We start from the raw sequence: 19,360 nt of genomic DNA, 5'->3' as shown, positions 1-19,360 counted from the left end.
TGCTTAAGATTCTCTCTCCCTCTCCCCACCCCTCCCCCAAATAATTAAAAAATAACCTGAGGATTCTCTTCTTCCCAATGTCACAAAGAATCTTAAGATCCAAAACATTTTTTAAAGATTTTATTTATTTTATCTCATTTATTTGACAGAGAGAGAGCACAAGCAAGGCAGTGGCCAGCAGAGGGAGAGGGAGAAGCAGGCTCCCCACTGAGCAGGGAGCCCAACTCAGGAATTGACCCCAGGACCCCGGAATCATGACCTGAAACGCTTAACTGAGCCACCGAGGTGCCCCAAGATCAAAAACATTTTTGAGAGCAATGAAGAGAAGGGACGAACAAGGAATAACTTCAACTTCTTTTTATTAACTTTTTAGTCACTCATACAATAATTTGTATCTATGAAAGAATTCAAATTTATTGAATGAAAGGCACTGCTTACGATTTACAAAACAAGTAAGTTGAAGAGGAAGCTTTCAGTGAATTAAATAATACAGGGTTTTTTGGATCTGTAATTGATAAACATTTAATTAAAAAAATAAACAGCTTGTATTAGGTTACCACACAGATTTATACAACAATCAGATGTGTAAAAACATAAGTAAGGTTTTATGGGACCCCAACACAGGTATCTTTTCCTAAATCCTAAGAGAACCAAACAGTTTTAGAAGCTAAAGCTATTATGTTTACAGATGTGCAAAACACTAAGCAAAAATCCTTTATTTTTAAGAAAAAAGTACGTTTCCTCATTTTCTATTCTTGGCATAAATGTTAATTCTTCCCCGTGGAACCAAAACCTCCTGAACCCCTTTCAGTGTCATCTAAAACCTGAAAAGACATAAAGGTGGTTGCCAGGTAGTTAATTTCAGTTCTCTTTCGGTTCTCTGTAGCTCCTAACCGCTAAGACTTTTATTCTTGCTGTACCATTCTTTCAAAAAGGAGATTACAAAAAGAAAATTAAATTTTTAAAAAGCTCCATAAATAAGATACTGGACAATTTTCAAAAAAGCTAGAGAAATAGAATTTCAGGGTATATTTAAATGATTTATTACCCAAAGTAATGCTATATAACAGCTATGAAAAACATTTCACTAAATTCTAAAACTAAGCTTTTAATTTTGCTTTAAACAGGACTATTATATGTGCTATTACTTAGTTACAAATACCATATGGAACCCTTGAAATTGTATTTTTCCCTTCACTGAAGATGTTACATCATTTATTCCCTGCTCAGCTGTTATGATACTTACCTGAACTTCCTCTATTTCTGGATAAAAAATCCGTTCACAAATGAGCTGTGCAATCCGATCGCCCTTTTTGACTTGAAAGGAAAAGAAGAGTTTATTACTGATATCTTATTGATCCTTTCTCTATATCTTGCCTGTACAGTGAGAATTTGAGGAGGGAGCATGTGTTATCTAGACACTCAGAACTCAGAAAACTCACTGCATTTATGTGATTATATGCATCTAACGTACCTTGAAACTTTTCTTTGCCAAAATTAAATAGTACGACACCCACATTTCCTCTGTAATCTTCATCTATGACGCCAGCTAAGGAAAAGAAAAATAATAGAAGCATGGTTTATGCGACCAAAACACTGAGGGTGTAGGATTACCTCAAAATCATTCTTATGTAGCTCCGAGGTTTTAATCCGCAAGAATGAGTAAGTGAATCTTGCTCTGGAACTAGGTAAAACCTCAAAACTAAGAAATGAGTCTTACTAAAATGCAAATACATAGAATTTATAGAACGGCCCTAATTTTCCCACCTGTCACCCTTACAAATGGTGACCATTTCCTATTCTAAACTGGGAGTAGGTACTTAACATCTCAGATGGGTCATCCTGAATTGCTCACTCCAAAACTACTGTTCATCTGCTGCACACCTGCTAAAAAGACTAGAAGAAAATTACAACTAGCGTTTTAAAGGTTTTTCCTGGCAGCACCTTCCCACTAATATCCAGAATGAAATATGATTGAGTCATAAATAAAAATGTCCAACAGCCTCAAGATCTGCTGTGGAATAAGTCAATGCTGACATTGTTAAGCCGCAGTCTAGCTAATATCAGAACATTCATTTTATAATAAAAATGGAGGTGAATCCTTCCGTTCATATTCCACCTCTCCTTTTAATTTGAGCCACCGTCCTTTCTTAGAGCGTGATCTCTCAGAAGACATTAGCACATCAGCTTAACAAGGAGTACACTTTTCTATAACACCGTGTGTAATCAGTACCTGTTTGAGATTATGAACACAGGGACAACAAATCTTTGCAGGACAAGACTTGAGCCAGGGCCCTAGTACATTTACCAGGCTTGTTAGCATTTAACTTTGAGCCAAGAACTTAAAATGTTTCCATAAACACAAGCACAGATAATGCAGGTGTATAGCAGGCCTTCCCATTTCCTCTTTCAATATTGAGACATAATTCACAACTCAACGGTTTCTAGCATATTCGGAATTGTGCGACCATCACCACAATCAGTTTGGGGGACCGTTTTCATTACCCCGAAACAAAATCCCCTATTAGGAGTCACTTCTCTTCCTCCTCATCCTCCCCACTGCCAATTTCCTTCTATACACGTTCATTCTTTCCCCTCAGTTTGTAAAATTTCATGGCACCCTAATTAAATGTAGCTCCATGTCACAGTTTACATATTAGTAACACCCCACCTCCTAAAAACCAAACACACAAAACTCTTATTAAAGAAAAAAAAAGAAAGTAAAAATAATCAGGATTGTAGCTCAATGGGTATTAATGCTGATTGACCAGACTCATAATTATTTTGAAGGTCAACTGAAATATTTTTTTTTTTTTTTTTTAAGAACAAAGGTAAGCATTCCCCTTCAATTTTCTTATAGGGGAAAAATACTCAGAAAAACCAACATTTTAGATTTTTCCAGTGGATTATAGAAGTTTACATGAATCCCTGTGCTTTATGAATGATTTACTAGGGAGAAATGAAATCAAATTGAAGCATTCTTAAAGGTTCCTGACACACTTTTAAGAGTTTGAATTAAAGGTCAGTAATTTTAAACAGTGAGAAGAAAGGGTAGGTACGTAGCAGAACGGCAGCAGAGGAGGTTCCTATCATGTTAGACGGAAGGAAACAGTCTATTCTTTTCTGGCTGCACAGAAACAAAGCCTTGACCAATTCAAAGAATCCTGAAGCCTGGCTTCTTTCCCCACTGCCACTTGACCATTAAATTAGTTCTTACTGTGTCATTGGTAGAACGAGGGGACCAGCTGTTTTCTCTATTATCTATATGCAGGAAAGGTCTGGCTGTAGGAACAACCTGGATCAGATTCACTGGAGAAACCCCTGTGGAGAACATGCTATTCCCTACTAGAACAAATGAACCCAGAAGACCACGGAATCTCTGAGCTGCAGATCTCAAGTGCGGGCTAGTACTCAGTTGCCTGGAAGGGGTTCGATGAAGACAATGTGGACTGACTTCTGAAATCTTAGTTTCTACTTTATAAGAAAGAGCTTAGATTACCCAAATAGTACACATACATATAAAACTAATACTGTTCCCCTACCTTCCCTCAGGCAGCCAATGTTACAGTAATGGATTTTACGTATTACTTTCTTATATATTAGTCAGATGTCAGAAGTCCTTGTATTTTAGTGATTTTAGTCTTGCATCAAAATATTTCCAAAAGGCACTTTCCTGATCCAAAGGGTGTGTACATTTAAAATTTTAATGCATATTTCTAGATTACCTTGCAAAAAAGGTGTAGCAATTCAAACTTCTATCAGTGATATTTAAGAACGCCCATTTCCAAAGTCCTTGCCAATACCAAACGACAGCAATCTTTTTTTTAAAGATGTGGGAGGAGGGGCAAGGGGAGAGGGAGAGAATCTCAAGCACACTCCATGCTGAGCCTGGAGCCCAGAGCCTGACTCAGGGCCTGATCTCACAACCCGAGCTGAAACCAAGAGTCAGACGCTTAACCGACTGAGCCACCCAGACACCCCCAGATGGCAGCAATTAAAAAAAAATTCTGGCCAATGTGATGAGTGAAAAATGGTATCTCATGGCTTTACTTTGTATTTCCCTGATGACTAATAAGGCTAGAATGTTTTTCCTCTGTATGTTTGTTGCCCATTTGTATGACCTCTTCTGTATTTTGTTTATGATTTTCCCCCTTATTTGTTTGGGTATTTAATTCTTTTGCCTATGACCTGCAAGTATTTATGTTTTTACTTTATGGTATCTTCTCCCATACAAAAACACTCCCTTTTTGGAGAGACCTTTGCTATATATCTATAAAGTAGTCCCATCAAACTCAAATGGTTGGGTGTCTTGAATTCTGTAAAGCCAGATATCTACTAAGATTTTATGCTTGGCACATAGAGATGTGAAAAGCCTTTTAACTAACTAAAAGAAATGAAGTTGTTTGAAGTCAATTAAAATGTATCACAGGAAAAAAAGCGCCCTCAGTAATACTTTTTTTTAGCATGAATGCCAATAGTATGAAAAATCCAATTGTTCCAAGTTTATTTATTACTCAAAGGCAATTTGACCTTCAAGAAAAACCCAAGACATTCTTTTTCTACATAAGGAACATAAGCATCAGGGATATTTCTCTTCATGAGAAAGCAGAAAGTATTTTGAAGTTATCACTGGAAAAATCATACATTGGAACTGGCAGAGTAATTAACTGACTTCAGGCACAAGTTTTTCTGTGTCAAGACTTTGGCATGTCATTTGTTGGAAACCTTTAGTGAAAACTATCCACACCTACCAGATGTGAATTCTGAACAGAATCCTGCATACTCAACTTTTCCCTTTGACCCTTATTTACAGCCTGGGATTTCTAACAACATCTCTCTTCTGAAGTAAAAACTGTGGCCAACTATGATAAACGTGTGCCTAAGAGACATTTTTAAGATACTCTGCATCCAAGAACACACCACAGTGTGATTTTATGAATAATACCACACCAACCACCAGGCAAACTAACTTTCCATTTCTTTTACATGAATGTTTTTCAGAAGGTTGTTTTAAACAGAGCAAAAATTAGTAACAAAGGTAGAAAAAAAAAAGTTGCCACATTAAAAAAAAAATCTTTGCATTCTCTAGGGGACAAATATAACTTACAGGGTCTAATTAATATGAGCCAAGCAGTGTGAGATGCTTTGCATATATTATCACTCAATCCTCCTATCCTTGTGAGGCAGGCACACTAATTTTCTTTTTATGGAAGAGCAAACTGAGGGTCAGAAAGTACGAACTAGCCAATTAATGACAAAGCTGGGACCCAAGTCTAGTTGTTACTCCAAAGCCCATGTTCCTTTCACAACCCTTTGACATTTCTTTAAAAATATATGCAATCTTCTATATCCTGAAGTGACAGTCCTAAATTGCCATACTTGACGTTATAAAATTATTTCTGAGAAGCAAGCATAAGAGCACACAACCCCAGCGGGCTGTTCATCCCTGCTCGGTCAAACCTGGCTTCTCTTCAGTCCCTAAGAAAGGACTACTTTGGGGATCGTGTCTTGCCCCACAGCACCACCTAGTGACACCAAAGGGAGACTGAGGGGGCAGGCCAGAGACAAGGCCAGGGACAGGCCTCACTCCTTACTTGATGCCTGCAGCGCAGGTTAACAGCTAATTCAGGACAGTGCCTGGCTGGTGCAGGGATGGGGTGAGGTGATACCTAGCATTTAATTGCAGTGTAAAGAACAGAGGGACTGGAATCACGGATGAAGATTCCAGGGTTTAACATGTCAGCTTGGGCTCATTGCTGAGCCAGTTCTTCCATCTGTTAAAAAGTAGCTTTGTGAAAATGGAGGGATTTGGAGAATCTAGCATACCGCTCATTGGAGGGCCAAGATGACTAATTAGGTGAAGCACTCTGCTCACTAAGATGGGAATAAAAGTCAGGACAAAGGTCAGTGAGGTCCGTACCCCAGAAAGGAGGAGATCCAATGCAAGGGAACCATACCAGAAAGGTGAGAATTTCCTTATGGTGAGGGTGGTTAGAAAGCCTACAGCAAGACAGCCAGCAGAGACTTGGGCTCTTTATGAAAGGGGCTCCACGACGAAGTTGTTGACTTTGGGAGATGTGAGTAAGGCTTTATCATAAGGGAAACAGGAGTCGCTGAGTAGTTGTTCGACAAAAAATGCAGATAGGGAAGCATAGTGTTTTCTCTTCTCACTTAGGGAGAATCTCTCTTTATATTTTGCCAAATGTGGATGGCTCTCTTATACAGATATGAAAATTCATACAAGACTGACCTGTATTTTCTATAACCTTTTGCTTAAATAATTTAATAATTATTGCTTAATTTCCTATTTAAGCAAAACATAACTCGCTTAAAAATGACATAAAAGCTTTTCCTACCCTTATAAAACTACCTTTCTTCTAAGAATAGAGTCATTTTTGGACTAAATGCAGATTATCACTAAGCCAAGGCAAAAATCCTATCCGTCGGATAATGTCTAGTTAGCCTATTAGTAAAATAACATGCATTTCACGTCATGGTCATTTTAAAATTAGACATATTTAAATAATATCTGAAACTACATCACGATCGTCTATTATTTAAGAGGTGGAAATTTCTAAAGAGGCAAAACACAACAAAAGTCATTTCCTTTCCTTGAATCTGTCATTTGATTACTACTTCTTAAGCAAAGGCAACGTAAACACATACACATATTTACAGAAGAAAAATGGAAACATATTACCTCCTACATCGATGAAGTGTTTTGCAGCCAAGCCAGAACGGGGAGCTAAAAAACAAAAAAAAAGGAGAAGTTGGCTCCTTTGCAGGGGGAAGGGCGATACCGGATGTAATTTACACAATTTAAGCATGCCACTCTCATCTCCTAGGACATCTACCTTTTCATCTTAACTTTAGCAGATGGTCTGGATTCAAGAATATCTTTATTATACTGTATTATTAAAGCAGGAAAGAACAGTGTAGAAAAACTTGACAAAGTTTAACTCAAAAGCAACTTAAACCACTCTCATGCGACTTCAGTCCATTGAGGATTTGTGGTGGTGTGGTCAGTGGACCATGGCAGCGGACCGTGGTGGGTAGACTAAGAGGTAAGCAAGTGGGGACCACCTCGGACAACGCTTTCAAGCAGTCTGGCCACAAAGGGAGGACCGTAGCGGGCAGCGACACAGGACTGCAGAAGACTTATTTTAAGATGGGAGATCTGAGCATGATACAGTCTAAATGGGAAGAGGGCAGAGGGGGAGGGTGGAGAAAGGTATAAACTTAACCAATGGTTATCCTAGAACTTGGGACTCTTACTCATGATTCAAATGCCAAATGACATGTCTGTATAAACAAATGAATCAGAGTAAGATAAAAGGCCTCGTATCAGTCAGGCACATGGTCAAAAACTAAACCTTAGAAATTCAATTCCAATGTTTTTTATTCGTAAAATGAAAACATAGAAAGGAACTTTATACCTTACACTTGCTGACTTGAGCATCAGGCCTCTCATTAATTATTTTGGCTTCTATAATAATTAATTATAAATAATTAATTATTCCAGAATAACTTCAATCTGGCACTTTGTCAATATGTGCTGCTTCTCCCTGCTTTTCCTTTTATTTCATTCCATCTCCTTATCCCCACCCCCCAAAATATTCTCAAAATGCAGCCATATGCTGCCAAAAGGAGATGAAGAAAGAGCCCATCTCGGTTTTTCTGTGAAAGGCAGAAGTATTAGCAGTTCTCACACTCATGGCTAACAAGACAGTGGTGGTCTAGCCCCTCCCCACCCATAGTTCCATTTGTTCCTCTACGTTTACTCTGAAGTTAGAAAGTGATTATTCAATTGAAGAAAGTTTTGAACTCTCTCTCCAATGACAGCTGACTTGCTCTTCATTTTGTCATAGCTCCTCCCACTATAAGGCATTCAGTGCCCTCTAGGGCCCTGAAGGGTATCCCTGACCCCAACATACCCCATGGGAAGACACCCAAAGCAGGAAAGACGAAATGGTCTGATGGACTCTGGGAGAACAGAAGCCAGAAGTTTTACTCTCGGGATAAAAAATGCCATGTCATTAGCCCAAGCCTGCCTCTATTTTCTTATATAACAAATATTAGCCATTTCATCATCATCTTCACGAAGACACCTGACCTCAGATGCAATTTGATCCTTGAAGGGGGAGCTCCAGTTAAAAATCATCTGTATTTTCATTTTCTCAGTGAGGAGTTGAGAGAAAAACTCCTGGGCCAATGTGAGCCTCCTAAGAGCTCAAGGAATCAGAAAAAAAAGAGGGGGAGGGCTGGGGGGGTAGGGGTGTGTGTGAGCACAAAAAGCAGATATGTAAATGAAATGTAGTTTTCAAATGGCTGTATTTGCCATCACAGTTGACACTTCTTTATTCTAGGACACATGCCAAACAGTATCTCTTCCCTCATTTATACCCTAAATGAAACTAAGATGAAGGAATAGATGATAAAGGAAAAGCTTGACAAATAGTTAGCATGTCTTAAATCACTTACCTACTCTTCCATAGCACCCAGACGGAAGAGCTACCTGAATGTCCGTTTTCACAAGGGCTTTCTCCATAGGTGGTAGTGTATAATCATAGGCACTAGGAAAGTGATGAAAGAAAATAACAAGTATTTCTTCATAAAATTTTTATATTTTCTTCCTTGTGACTAAGTATATAGAATTGCTTCAAATACATCTCATAAAATAATCACAAAATAATTCATGCAATCTTAAATTTCAATAACCCATCTGACTATGACTTCAGTACTCTAAATTTCCAATTCAGATTAAAAAAAAAGTTTAGGGGTGGCTGGCTGGCTCAGTCGGTGGAGCGTGCAACTCTTTCTTTCCTATTTTTTTTTTTAAGAGAGGGAGAGAGAGAGACAAGGGGGGGGAAGGGGAAGAGGGAGAGGGAGAGAATCTTCACACAGGGCTCTATCTCACAATCCTGAGATCATGATCTGAGCTTTCTGAAATCAAGAGTCAGATGCTTAACCAACTGAGCCACCCAGGCGCCCCAAGTGTGTGACTCTTGATCTCGGGGTTGTGAGTTGAAGCCCCACATTGGGTGTAGAGATCATTTAAAAATAAAAATTTATGAAGAAGGTAGTGGTAGATATTTTTAGTCCATTATTAAAATGGTGCTACCTTTAGATACAGTCATTCTGGTGAATTTTTTTGGTTTAAGAGGTTATCAACATGTAATCTTGTTCTCCCCTGAACAAAATTTTGTTGGGAAATTGAAGTGCATTATTAGCAGGAGGGGGCAGAAAGGCAGACTTTTGAAAGATGCATGCTTCACTAACATGATATAAAAAGAGGAAGAGAAGAAAAAACCAAGGGGAGATGTGCAAAGATGGTGGCATAGGAAGATCCTGAACTCACCCACTCCCACAGACACACCAAACCTAGAGCTACATATAGGATCATTTCCCTCTGAAAAAGAACCAAGAAAGAAGGGCAAATACTCGCTAATAAGAGCTAACATTTACTAAGCCCTTACTTACTCTGTGCCAGGTACAGTCCTAAATGCTTTATATAACTCATTTTATTCTCACAACAATCCTCTAATGATTAGGGAAGACATGCAGAGGGAAGGGGAAAATGGGTGGACAACATGGGGGAGGGCGGAAGGTAGAGCAGTGTTGTATCTGTTCTGCTGGTCTCGGTAGTTAACCAAACTTACCAAGCTGATACCATGAACCTTACTGGCTGGGGGACAGAGCTGATCACTGGGAAGAGGCCCTGGAGAAGGACACTGCTGAGGACCCGATTCTCTAAGATCCACCTGGCAAAAGCTGCTACTGTTGCTATGACTGTAGCCCCCTTCTTGATGGAAATGTGAGATTTTAAAACGAGCAGAACTTTGGCGATCTTAATGAAGACTAGTAATGCAGTATCACGTTTTCACTTCTTTCATTGGGATTTCCTCTTTCAATAGTTAGACCCTAATTTTTTTTTTAATTTTATTTATTTATTTGAGAGAGAGAGAATGAGAGAGAGCACATGAGAGAGGGGAGGGTCAGAGGGCGAAGCGGACTCCCTGCCGAGCAGGGAGCCCGATGCGATCCCGGGACTCCAGGATCATGACCTGAGCCGAAGGCAGTCGCTTAACCAACTGAGCCACCCAGGAGCCCTAGACCCTAATTTATTAAAGATAAAAGTTATTTCCATGTCTATTTCCGGATATAGTCATCTTTGTTCATTAGGAGGATATTTTAAGTATGTTAAATCTAAGTCTCTCATATGACTCACAGCAATGCCCAGACATGGTACCACATCATTCCACTTTTATCCATGAGGACGAAGGGACTGAATATATCCCTTTCAGCTATAACAGACCATACCTCACTTCTCTTTTCCTTTCCTTTCTTCATTACTATCATCACACACTCCTTTTTCCCCTTCTCTGTACTTGTATGACTTAGACCAGTAGTTCTCACATTAGAATTACCCGGGATGCTTTAAAATAATTCCTAAGGACTTAGTCATGTAGTAAACACCCATTCCCCCCAGTATCGCTGTTCACCTGCTTTAATGGCTTCAAAGACCTGGACACAGTAGTCAAGGCAGGGGGAGGGGAGCACTGAACTAAGGGTCAAAAATCTTATTACATTCAAACCCGGGGGCAATCAATTCAGCTCTTCCCAAACTCCCTCACCTGTAAAAAGGTAAGTAACACTTATCTACTTCAGGATTGTTGTGAGGATTAAATAAAATCGCATACGTAAAGTTTTTAGTAGAGGTAAAAAGTGCTGAACCAATGGAAGGGTGGTAGCATTACTCACATTCCCGCTGCGTTTCATATTCGTGCTCTTTCGGACATTCCCAGTCCTTGGGGTGAACTTATATATGGACATATAGAGAAATTTCACAATTCCTTTAAGGCAGAAGCACCCTTCATTAATCCTCCCTGGGTATTTTTTCACACCCAGCACCCAGAATTCCCCTGTGGCTTTTCTTTCTATTGTGCACTGCATCACCCTCAGGCCACGCTTTGAAGCCAAGCCGGGCCTTATTCATCTCTACCTTCCATTTGCAAAGGGTACAATAAATGTTGCAAAACAAATAATGCCTTGATGGACACTTATATGTAGTTACCATTCTGCACGCTTGTGTCAAATCCTTACTGAATTTCTACTAAAGAGAAAAGCTGAAATTTTCAACACTAGGAAAAAGACAGAAATCCTACATATATGCAAAAAGGGTTTGTTTCTGTAATCTTTTAGGTGAAAGTTTCAAGCTGTGGCAGCAGATGGCACGAATATAAGCGAACATGATTGAGAGCTCTAGAACTCCAGAGCTGGACCTTCTCTGCGTGAGGTAGGGATGGCGCCGGCAGAAGGCGGCCGGAAGCCCCACTCACCTGTACAGGTCGTAGCCTGCAGCCCGCGCGGACCCCTTGGTCGGGGCGGTGGCGTGCTCTGAGAGCCGGACAAAGCGGAGCCGCATGCTGTCCTCCGCAGGCCGGGGCCGCTTGCTGGGGGAGATGGCGGGTGTCGCTTCAGAGCAGGGCATAGCAGAACAGAACGCAAAAAAAGACAGCAGCAGAGAAAACAAACGCACACAGAATTGAGAGCGCCCGCCAGAATTTAAATCTCCCGCCAGCAACTCCTCGCCCCGCCCCTCCCCTGGGCGAGCCCACAATTCTAGCTGAGAGGGGAGGCAAGATTCAAATTTGGGGCTGGAAACCCCTCTTGGAAAGCGGATTTGGGATAGGAAACTACTGCGCCTTCTCAAGCTTTTCCAGCTCAGGGTACAGTACCAATGTGTGCTGGGACAGCTTCGGGGCCTCCCGCTCACACAATAGAAAGCAACCACTTCCCCCATTAGGGGGCCCTAATGGACTCGCGCGCGCGCGATTAGAGGCTGCATACCCTCCCAGGCCCCTCCCCCCCGCCCCGCCCAGATCTGGAGGCCTTGCTGGTCCCCGCCCCCTGCCGCCCCCTCCCCCCCCTCCTACCCTCCCCCCCCCCCCCCTGGGCGGCCGCGGGGAGGGCCGGCCGGGCTCCCAGCCTCCGCACACGCCCTACACGGCGTATCCTTACAGCCTGGGCCCCGACATTACTGGCGCCGCGGCAGCCCCGGCTCCGGCTGCGAGTGCTGGACAGCGGCCAGAAGAGAGGCCCCGCGGCTTCAGCTCTCCGGCCGGCGCTGTGCGCGCACACTAAGCGGAGCAAAGACGTAAGCAAATCGCCGAGCGCGGGGCGAGAGCGGAGGGGAATCATTTGCCCCGAGGTTTGGAGCTGGTTGGCTCGTCCCCTCCCGCAGGCGCGCGCCGGGTCTGCAACCCTAAAGCCGCGTCCGGGTAAGATGACCTCGGAAGCAGTAACCGCCGCCGTCTGACGAGGAGCGCACGGAGGCGGCGCTTCGGCCTCCCTCAGGCTGGCGCAGACGCTGGGACCCCAGGCACGGCGTCTCTGCCTCCCTCCTTCGACCCGCATCTTTTTTGTGGCCCCTGTTTGCCAAGACCATCCGCGAGGCATAGGGCCCGGCCCCTGCGCACTGCTGAGTTACCTGGGGCGGCGCCGCTCGCGGCCATGGCTCCTCAGGTTCTAATCCCAGAGACCCCCAAAGCAACGGAACCTGATCACGATGCCCGTGACAGTCGCCACGCTCAGTGATGCGTCCTAGGCTGTGGGCAAGGCAGCGTGTCCCAATTCCTAACAGCACCCGCAGTGCACGGCGTGTCGTTTACCCTTAGAGGAGGGCGGGGGGCATGGTTTTAGGATGATCCCAAGGACAACTCAGTTGCTAGCGCTGTTTCATAAGACCCACAGAAGCACAGAGAGGGAGACCCCCAGTGGCTGTGATTCGATCAAAGATCTTGGGCTACCCTGGAATAACAGCAGGGATGAGTAAATAACTTTATAGGTAATCATAAGTTGGGTTTTCTAGGATATAAACATATCCAGTAATTTCCAGAACTGATGCAAAAAGCTGAAAACCAAAATATAACGCAGCTTGTCAAAATAAAGGCGAACTATAGGGCAGTTTTAGAAAAATGACAAAAACGTTAGGGTATTGTTGAGGAAGTTCCCAGCCTTTCCTGCTGTGCCTTATGGGCCCCACGTCTGCCGTTTCTTACTAGCTCCTTTTAAATGTTGGAATTCCTCTGGATGAGGTTATGGATTATACTCTATACTCTCTTCCCATGCCTTTAAACATCTGCCACCTGATGGGGTGCCTGGGTGACTCCTGCGATTAAGCATCTGACTCTTGATTTCTGCTGGGGGTCTTGATCTCCGGGTCTTCAGTTTGGCCCTGCCTTACTAAAAACAAAACAAAACGCACAAACAAAAAATATCTACCACCTGAGGACTCCACTTGCTTACCTATAGCAACATGATCTGGGCCCTGCTAGGTCTCCAAACTCAACAGAGCCATCATCTTGCTCACCTCTGGTGCTTCTGGCCACAGTGGCTTTCTAACAAGTTTCTATACCCACCAGACTTTCCTGCCTGGGAGTCTACACACATCCTTCCTTGGTTTGTATTTTGTGTGTTTCATCTCAGCTCATCGCAGAAGGACTACTTCAGTTAAGTTTGTCAGGGAAGGGCCTCACCACCACGTTCTATCACAATAATCTTTCCTAATCATACCATGTATTACTACAATCTGTACTTCTTTCATTGTTTATTTATTTTTCTTATTGTCTATTTGCTCTAGTAAACATAAGCTCCAAAGGTTAGGGGCCATATATGTCTTCATTCACTACTGTATTCCTGGGGTCTAGGTTAGTGCCTGGCTCAGAAGAGTGCTTGGTAAGTGTTTGTTGAATGAATGAAAGAGATCCATCTGGCCCCTGTATAGGATCTCTTCTCAAAATCTTGATTTTCCTGTCCACCCCTTTAATTTTTTTTTTTTTAAATAGAGTTAGAGAAAGAAGGGACAGAAGGAGAGAGAGAGAATCTTAAGCAGGCTACACACCCAGCGTGGAGCCCAACGCAGGGATCAGTCTGGCAACCCTGAGATCATGACCTGAGCCAAAATCAAGGGTTGGTTGCTTAACTGACTGAGCCACCCAGGTGCTCCATGCCCACCCCGTTAATTTTTAATCAATGTGTTTTGTTTTTCTATATAATGCCTTTTCAAGGCCTGCAGTGAAAAACTGGTCTACCCCTCCACCAAAACCCTCCCTCGGATTTCACTCCTCAGGGGAAAATGCTTCCGGCTTTTTTTGGTTCTTTCTACTGGAGTGTACTTCCCTATTTCTAAATTATATGTTGCTATTTTTTTTTTAATGGCATAGAAACTTTCTTCAGATTTAGGGTAGTTGAGGATTAAGTCTCTTACTGCTTTTTCCACACCATTCTGCAAATAGTTTTGTCATAATTTTTGGGTAAGTGAGCAGTACTTATCATGACTGTAAATATTATCCACTGTTGAAATGAGTAATGTGATATGATTATTTTTTTTTAACACCTGCCCACCTCAAGTTAATAAGGATGTTGATCTTCCATTTGTCTTTGTTGGTAGTGGTGTTTTTGGTTCACCTATTGCTTGCTCCCCTCCCCCCGCCACCGCCCACCAAAGGCTCCAGAGAATCCAATACCTCACATCTGTCACATCAAATGAAACACTGAAACACATCAAATCCCCTATCCATTCCATTTCTCCTCTCCCTCACTCCTCTGTTCTTTTGCTCCAATCTGTGCGTGTGACTCTCTAGTCCTGCTGAATAGCTATCATCCTGGCACTTCCCTTTGCCCTTCTCTTATATTGGAGCCTTGGTTTTATGGATCTATTATCTTCCTTTTAGTTTATTCCTTCATTTTGCTGAAGCACTTTCTCTAGTAATTACCTGAGGAAGTTCACATTAGAGATAAATTGAGTCCTAAAATATAATAATTGTAATGACTCCCTTTACCCAGACCCAAATAAAAATCTTACTTCATTCATGAAACTTTTTTACAACCAGTAGTGAGCTCTGCCTTGTCTTATCTCTTACAATCCTGACCATATCATTCATTAGCCATATCCTCCCATTGTGTAATCACCTCACTTTATGCATTTTATCTTTCACATTAATAAGAGCCAGAAACTTGTATGAATCCTTCAAAGCACATACTTCAGTGTTTTATACAAAAAGTTATTTGTTTGACTCTTTGTAATACCTAGTACCAAGAAAGGATTCTATTTCTTCTCTTAATGTGGATAAAATTTTTATTATTGTCACTTTTCACCTGAGTTTATTTTAGATTGAAAGGAGAAAAGGGTATTATCCAACTGCAAAAGAGTAATAGGTTAGCGCTCTGAACCAGTGAGCATTTAGTAGGACATTCCTTGTGACAACTGAAATATAACTTGATATGAAAATACATCCTAAATTCAGTACTCTACAGCAAAGAACTAGACGTATTCCAACCATAGTTTATTTCCTGCTGGTTTTTTATCAGAATATAATCATCCTATCAGTCATGCTGATTAATTAATTACATAAGTCTAGTGCCAACTTGAAACTGTTGAGAATGCAAGTTGGTACTTTACAAGCCAAATTGTCCTTCCTATCTTTACCATTATAGGGAGATTTCTCTCTTTAACAAAGACTTAATGCCAAGTATATTTTAAGTGCTTTATGAATATTAACTCACTTAATCGTGACAAGCAGAGGAAGCCAGTGCTGTTATTATCCCCTTATTACAGGTGGGGAAACCAAATTACAGGTTAAATGATTTGCCCACAATCACACAGCTCACAACTAGAAAGAGATGGAGCCAAGATTCAATTTGAGGTAGTCTGGCTCCAGAGTCCTTACACTTAGCCACTGTGCTCTGTAGGTTTATATGAGCCTGCTGAGTCTGTGATTAACTTTTCTTGATGCTGAGCCTGCTACTGCCCATGTTCCCCAGGTCTGGGGAAGATGTGGGTAGTAAATTAACCGGGCATTCCTAGTTTCACAGTTGATCATGCCCGCCTTGTTGAGACACTTCCTCACCAGGCCATACTCTGGTTTTCCTCTTACCTCATTGGCTGTCTCTTCTCTTCTCAACCTCTCTTCTTTCACAAGATAAAAAGACTTGGAGGGGACGCCTGGGTGGCTCAGTCAGTTAAGCATCTACCTTTTGGCTCTCGTCCTGATCCCAGGGTCCTGGGATTGAACCTCGAACCTCAGGCTCCTTGCCCCGTGGGAAGTCGGCTTCCCTCTGCCCCTCCCTCTGCCCCTGCCTCTCCCCCTGCTCATGCTTTTTTTTTTCAAATAAATAAATAAAATCTTAAAAATAAAAAAAGTCTTGGAGTCTTGCTTCCTCTTTCTCTTTCTGTCAGATCTTCCCTTATCTAAAAATAGTTTGCTCATAGGTACCACATGCAGCTTTACCCCATTTGGTTTTTCTTCACAGTACTGTTACATGCTATTACATATTGATTCATTTCGCTTGTCAGTTTATGTTTTCTCCCCTAGCATGTAAGGTCCATGGTGGACTTGAACCTATCTTAATTTGCGTTCTTTTCAGATGTTCTGTTTCTTTTTATCCTTCCTTCAAATTTTATTATTATTAATTTTATTTTAATCAATTTATTTTACTATTGCACATTTCCCTTTACCAATTTAGAGATTTTGCTCTCTGATTCTATTTGTTTTAGATAAAATGTGTGCTTAATTCATCTAAAATCTAAAACAAAATTTTTATCTTTCTCCCGGATAACATAAGGACCTTCGAATGCTTTAACTCCATTAACTCTTTTTTTGACATAGATACAATTATCGTCTAGTATTTTAAGTGTATCTTTTCTTTGAATCTCAATAAACATTATCATTATCACTATTTTTAGAGTCATTTAAAAAAATGTTTACCCAGACTTATATCACTTTCTTTGCTTTTCTTTCCTCATCTCAGATCTCCATCTGGGGATCGCCGTCCTTTTGCCCAAACTTCCTATGGAGAGGTTCTCTAGTAGGTCACTTTCTCAGTTTTTGTCAGTTAGAACAAAACCCTTGAACTCTTCCTCAGGGGTAGTGCATTCTTTGACAATCATGCAGGAATGGAAGAGGTGAGAATATTAAGGAAAATTACCGTAATTCCCCATAACTGCATAGTTCTGTATCTGAATTCAGAACATTACGCCATGGGCAACAATACTTCATTTATCCTGCCACAGCTCACCTTTACCAGAAATATGTGTAAGCCAAGAAAAGGCAGAAGCCATACTTTGGGTTCCAGTACCAAAATATAGAAGTTCTTTCTTTCAAGCCCAGATTTTTTTACACCGTGAACAAAGCACCAGAGTAAGGCTGAGGAGGGGTGAGACATATACCTATCTTTTATAGAAGGGCAATTGAAATACGGGAGGTGGGGAAGAAGAGGTATACGGGCAGATCAATTTCAGTAAAAAGCACCACATATGTGTGTTAACTATCTGGAAGTTTGTCCTTTGGTCCAGGATACCTCCTAGAATATCTTGTGTTTCCCTAGGAGTTATCTATAGCCCAATTCGAAAACACTAAACTAGCATATAACTTCTGAACCCATAAGAATGTTCCTGCCAGGCTCTTAGGAAGAATACAAAAATTAAATATATGTAGTCTTTCAATTTCATGAGAGCAGTACATGGATCTCAAGCATATAAGTCGCTCAGGAGGTCGACATTATGTTGAGATTCAGTTCAGTAAACTGGTTAACAAAATAAGCATTTATTGCTACAAGACTACTTTGGACTAATTCACAAATGGCTGCTGCATGGTACTACAAAAGTTCAAGGGGATCGGAATAGTTAACATACAAACTCAGAACTGCACTTTTCACTAATGCACTGAATGCCCAATCTCTTAACGTAATCATCATGAATAGTCGACTCTGAATTATGCCAGTGTGTGTAGGAGTCCCAGAAGGTGGAATTTCTGTAATTACAACCCAGAGAAGGACTATTATTATTTCATTTTAAAACATCGTGGAGTTTTCAGGAAGAAAATGAAAGCAGATAGCTTGAGAGCCAGGGTACACATGAATATCACCCAGAAACCTTGGTCAAATGCCCATGTCCAAACCCCACTACAAACTGACTACTCAGAATCTCCAGGGTGATTCTTGTTGGCCACTTCTGGTTAAGGACGACTGCCTTAGGGGATTTATTTCTAGAGAATATGCTGGGGTCAAGACATGCTAGAAAGAATTCCTTTACATTTAACCAGTATCATGAGCTTCACCCAAACCCCTGTACTCTGGACTGTTTTGATAGAGATGTCATTACTTTAAATATAGAGGCCTTTGTTCTCAGCAATAAATTTGTAGTATAATTTTACTAAGAATAATTGCAGCCCCGCCTGCCTTCAGAGTATTGCCTGTTTCTTGGATAAACCAAAGGGAGACCATTAAAGCAAGTCACAAAATGTGCCCCAACTGTTAAATAGGACTAAAAGGCTGAAACTTACTGTAGTATGTAAAAAATGAAAATTTGAACAATAAGAAACTTGATATATTTGACAGTGTGATTTGCAAGACTAGACAAAGGGGAAAGGGCCAGGGGAAGGGGGATTATATCGACTAAACTAGAAAGCTTTTTAAGGACTAAGTCACCTCTAGACTTCTACTGTCTCTCCTGGCTCACACGACCCCTTTCAAATTATGTCTCCCTCTTTCATCTTTGAAGAGCATCTGATGGGACTGGAAAATTAGCCTTATCATGTCTTACAATGTAACCACGCCTGCTAACTAGTCCCTGGTTCAGAGATGAATTGTGTGATCCACTCGGGCCAGAGTAGCAGAGCTAGTTTCACTCCAGCACACAGACACTTTCTGTCAGCAGGGCAGCATAACTGGCCAATACTGCAAGACTGCAAACTGTCCAGTGTATCCCTTCCATTAGTGATGTTTGGTGATGCAACCCCTGGAAAATTCTGACCAGTGTCTCCAGGAAATTTTTTCAGGTCATCTTCAGCAGTACTCACTAACCTTCTAGCCAAACCTGTGGCAGGTCCAGAGGAGGCACCTCGGATCTCCTGACATGCAGAGGAACTTAGTTGGAAAAAATTGCCATTTGTAAAGACTGCATAAGTTTTCCACTGCTGCTGTAGCAAATGACCACAGCAAATTACCTTGGTGGCTTAAACAATACAAGTGTATTATCTTATATTTCCTTAAGTCAAAAGACTGCCACGTGTCTCACTGAACTAAAATCAAGGTGTTGGCAAGGCTGCAGTCCTTTCTAGAGTCTCTAAGAGAGAATCCATTTCCTTGGCTTTTCCAGCTTCTGGAGGCTGACCACATTTCCTGATCTCCATCCTTCATCTTGAAAGACAGCAACGGCACATTGAATCCTTCTTATGCTGCTGTCTCTCTGGTTCTCTGATTACAGCTGGGAAAGATTCTTTGCTTTTAAGGACTCGTGTGATTAGATTGGGCCTACCCAGATCATCCAGAATAATCTGTCTATCTCAAGAGCAGTAAT

At 41.5% G+C, this 19,360-nt stretch overlaps 1 protein-coding gene across 6 annotated transcripts; it reads right to left on the bottom strand.

Annotated features, from left to right (window-relative positions):
* Positions 1-495: 495 nt before the first annotated feature.
* On the bottom strand, positions 496-16,093 carry DUT (deoxyuridine triphosphatase). 6 transcript variants are annotated; one of them, XM_088024779.1, is made up of 7 exons: positions 15,939-16,093; positions 11,340-11,475; positions 8,482-8,573; positions 6,701-6,745; positions 1,475-1,549; positions 1,247-1,317; positions 496-824 (listed from the first exon to the last, which is right to left on the bottom strand). In XM_088024779.1, exons 2-7 carry the CDS (start codon positions 11,423-11,425, stop codon positions 768-770), a joined length of 426 nt encoding a protein of 141 aa, XP_087880905.1. In that variant the 5' UTR covers positions 11,426-11,475; positions 15,939-16,093; the 3' UTR covers positions 496-767. The 6 variants fall into 6 exon arrangements, with proteins under 6 accessions (XP_087880905.1, XP_027951693.1, XP_027951695.1 ...); XM_028095892.2 differs by lacking the exon at positions 15,939-16,093 and adding an exon at positions 12,042-12,285; XM_028095894.2 differs by lacking the exon at positions 15,939-16,093 and adding an exon at positions 12,022-12,134.
* Positions 16,094-19,360: the final 3,267 nt, after the last annotated feature.

This window comes from Eumetopias jubatus, unplaced genomic scaffold (assembly GCF_037043125.1).
Source record: "Eumetopias jubatus isolate StellerSeaLion01/CBP00866 unplaced genomic scaffold, mEumJub1_p1.0 scaffold_7, whole genome shotgun sequence".
NCBI lineage: Eukaryota > Metazoa > Chordata > Mammalia > Carnivora > Otariidae > Eumetopias > Eumetopias jubatus.
This window is presented reverse-complemented; position numbering and strand designations above follow the sequence as displayed.

What these genes read in the sequence shown, in the direction of transcription:
- DUT (XM_028095891.2), bottom strand. Translation starts at nt 11,803, where the DNA reads ATGGGGGAAGTGGTTGCTTTCTATTGTGTGAGCGGGAGGCCCCGAAGC. An exon ending in GCAGGCTACGACCTGTACAG is followed by an intron (nt 8,574 to 11,339) that starts GTGAGTGGGGCT and finishes TCACTTTCCTAG; the next exon opens with TGCCTATGATTATACACTAC. An exon ending in CAGAAATAGAGGAAGTTCAG is followed by an intron (nt 825 to 1,246) that starts GTAAGTATCATA and finishes ATGTCTTTTCAG; the next exon opens with GTTTTAGATGACACTGAAAG.